The 3,220-nt window shown below is 44.0% G+C and overlaps 1 protein-coding gene across 1 annotated transcript in view; it reads right to left on the minus strand.

Moving 5' to 3' along the window:
* LOC109845555 (probable inositol transporter 2) overlaps positions 1–3,220 on the minus strand; it is an 11,806-nt gene that overhangs the window by 406 nt on the left and 8,180 nt on the right. Inside the window, 4 exon segments of the mRNA XM_020414820.1 lie at positions 1–71; positions 463–1,056; positions 1,440–1,542; positions 1,544–1,548. The exon segment at positions 1–71 is cut by the window's left edge and continues 406 nt beyond it. Coding sequence (XP_020270409.1) covers positions 1–71; positions 463–1,056; positions 1,440–1,542; positions 1,544–1,548 — 773 coding nt within the window.

The following is a 3,220-nucleotide window of genomic DNA, read 5'->3' on the forward strand; positions in this document are numbered from 1 at the left end:
CATAGCCTGCCTTGGCCGTGGCATGCTTCTTTGACTGTTGAGTTTGATATCCAACATGCGCCAGGGAAGAGCTGCCATCAAAGGCATTTTAGTTTAGATGGTTTACAACAGGATAAATTTTGGATGGACAACGCCTAATTGTGGATAGACCCCCTTAGTTCAATCGTTGCATGCACATAGACTCTCTAGTTTCTCAACTTAGATAGCTTTCCCATGTAAATTATTAAGTTTATAGCAAGTAAATCAGTTTATGCAGCTCATCATACATTTCGACGTAGGGAAGCCTAATCGTAACGTGAAACTAACGGAGTTGAGAATCTAGATGGTTTATGCGCAGCAATAGAACTTCAAGGGGTCTATCCGCAAAAGGGGGATAGCATAGAGGGCCCGTCCGCATTTAACCACAGAAAAGAAAAGGAGAAAAAAAAACGAGCAATTACTTTTAAGACAACGTTGGATTACCTTGTTATCACTAGAAGCACAGAACCCACACTCCGGCGACGACGCCTTCAAGCACTGCATACAATCCCATTTCGATGAACCCTGGAATGCCGGACATGTAAAAGAATTGATCTTCGCCGTCTCCGATGAGCTGATTGCTGGAGAATGCGTCGTAGTTTGCTGAAATACCGCAGTCAACACCGCAAGCGAAAGGACAACACCCGCCAAACTTACAACCAACAGCTTCTTCCTCCCCGTTCTATCGATGAAATAGATGCTAACAATGGATCCGATAGCATTGAGACCTGACGTAACGAGTGAGAGTGCGAGGGCAGTCTGGTTCGAGGCGAAGCCAGCGAACTGGACGATCGTCGGGCTGTAGTACATGACGGTGTTTATGCCCACAAACTGCTGGAAGATTTGAAGCCCGACGCCTGCGAGTAGTCCTCTTCGTACTGTCTTTGTTTTAAGGAGATGGATGAAGGTGATCTCGTTTGAAGAGTCTTTTTCATTCGCCTCAGCATCCACTGATTCTTGCAGAGCTTGGATTTCTGTGTCGACCTCGTTGGCCGGGTATATCCTCCTGAGGATGGCTTTTGCTTCCTCCTCCCTTCGCTGAAATTGGATTGAAGAACAAATGCATCATTGTATTCTGATCGAACAGGATGATTACATATAGACGAGTTTGATTGTTATCAACCCGTAGCTCATTTTATTAAATGAACTACCAAGCGATACAAGACGGTAAGGAGATAAATGTTCACCTCTCGATAGCTTATTTAGCAAAATAAGTTGCTACCTTACTTATTGGTGCATGAGCGGACACTGGACAGTACATATTTGTGCATGAGCGGACACATGGGTGCGTGTCGGGGTGTGAGTGTCCGTGTCGTAAATCATTTTTTCGGGTATACTGAACTGTTGTATGTATACATCGACAAACATGAGGTATTCAAACTTTGCTGATCATGTTAGGTATTCCAAATATTATGCCGTACCTTTCTGTAAAGCCAGCGAGGTGATTCTGGAAGAAACATCATCACGTACGAACTGCACGAGTGCAAAGGAATCCGGCAGATCCAAGCAGTCCATCTCCATGTCCGGAGCCTGAAAACGAGAGGATCGTAAGTTAAAGCTTTCTGTCTGACGCCGGCTTAATTAACTTCCAAAGAGGCTCAGATTTGATCTCAACAAGTGATACTAGAGTCCATGCTCAAGCCTGATGACTCTGATAGAGTGAGAAATAAGAGTAATGAACCCAAGTAGAGGCTCGAGAGCAACATCTAACGGCTTAAAATTTTGGGTATGTTTCATTCTCATCCAATGTTTAAGCCACATTTAACTTCCAGAGAGGTATGATTGTTTCCCGACACTCAGCTGAAAGTGAGAAACATACGGATATATCAAGCTTTCTGCTTAAGGCCAATTTAACTCCCGTTTTCATTATTCTCCAACAAGTGGTATCAGAGCTTAGGATGTGGCAAGAAGGAGAGCTGGGTAGCGAATTATAAAACCAAGGAATGAAAGTAATCTAATTAAATAGAAAGTTTTTACTAATAACTAATAGCCGCAATATTTTGGGTTAATTTGGTCCTCAACATATGTTTAATAAGATCAATTCGTTGGGAGATCTTATTCTTCGACGCTTCCCATCTCTAGTTCTAGTTACCGCGTATATAAACATACAAGATACATGAGGATAATAGAAACCCTAACCCTATTAGGAGATCTCTTGGGCTTATATAGGCCCTACACAACTTACACATAACCCCTTACAAATATTACTAATGTCAACACTCCTCCTCAAGATGGGCGAAAGATATCCACTAAGCCCATCTTGTCACATCCTCTAATCATGTCTAATGAGCTAAGTCCTTTAGTCAGACAATCTGCTGCCTGGTCCTTAGTTGAAACATGACTTAGCTCTAGTAGTCCACTATCCAACTTCTCTTTGATGAAGAACCTATCGATCTCGATGTGTTTGGTTCTATCATGCTGCACTGGGTTGTTGGCGATACTGATAGCTGACTTGTTGTCACACCATAACTTTATCTTAGCTCCTTGATCCAGCTTCAGCTCAACCAGCATACTCTTCAACCATAACAACTCAGCAACTCCTAAGGCCATAGCTCTATACTCTGCCTCAGCTGTCGATCTCGCCACCACCGATTGCTTCTTGCTCTTCCACGAGACTAAGTTGCCTCCTACAAAGATGCAGTATCCCGAGGTGGACCTCCTGTCATTAGCACAACTAGCCCAATCAGAGTCACAATAACCCTCGATGCTCACATGTCCATTTTTCCTGAATATCAGTCCCTTTCCAGGGGCACTCTTCAGATATCTCAGAATCTGGTACACAGCGTCCATATGACCCTTCCTTGGATCATGCATGTAGCGGCTCACCACGCTCACTGCAAAAGAGATATCGGGACGTGTGTGACTCAGGTAGATCAACCTCCCTACCAGCCTTTGGTATCTGTCACGATCAACTGGTTCTCCAGCCTCAGCACCCAGCTTGAACTTCTGGTCGATCGGTGTAGTTGCAGGTTTACACCCTAACATCCCCGTCTCTTTAAGAAGATCCAGTGCATACTTTCTCTGGGATAAGACAATCCCCTCCGCTCCGCGAGCTATTTCTATTCCAAGAAAGTATCGAAGCAAGCCAAGATCTTTCACCTCGAAGTCCTTACTCAGTCTCACTTTGAGTTGGGCAATCTCCTTCTCATCATCCCCTGTAATAATCATATCATCCACATATACCGCAAGCATGGTAATGTGG

The sequence above is a fragment of the Asparagus officinalis genome, chromosome 6 (assembly GCF_001876935.1).
Source record: "Asparagus officinalis chromosome 6, Aspof.V1, whole genome shotgun sequence".
In the NCBI taxonomy this organism is placed as follows: domain Eukaryota; kingdom Viridiplantae; phylum Streptophyta; class Magnoliopsida; order Asparagales; family Asparagaceae; genus Asparagus; species Asparagus officinalis.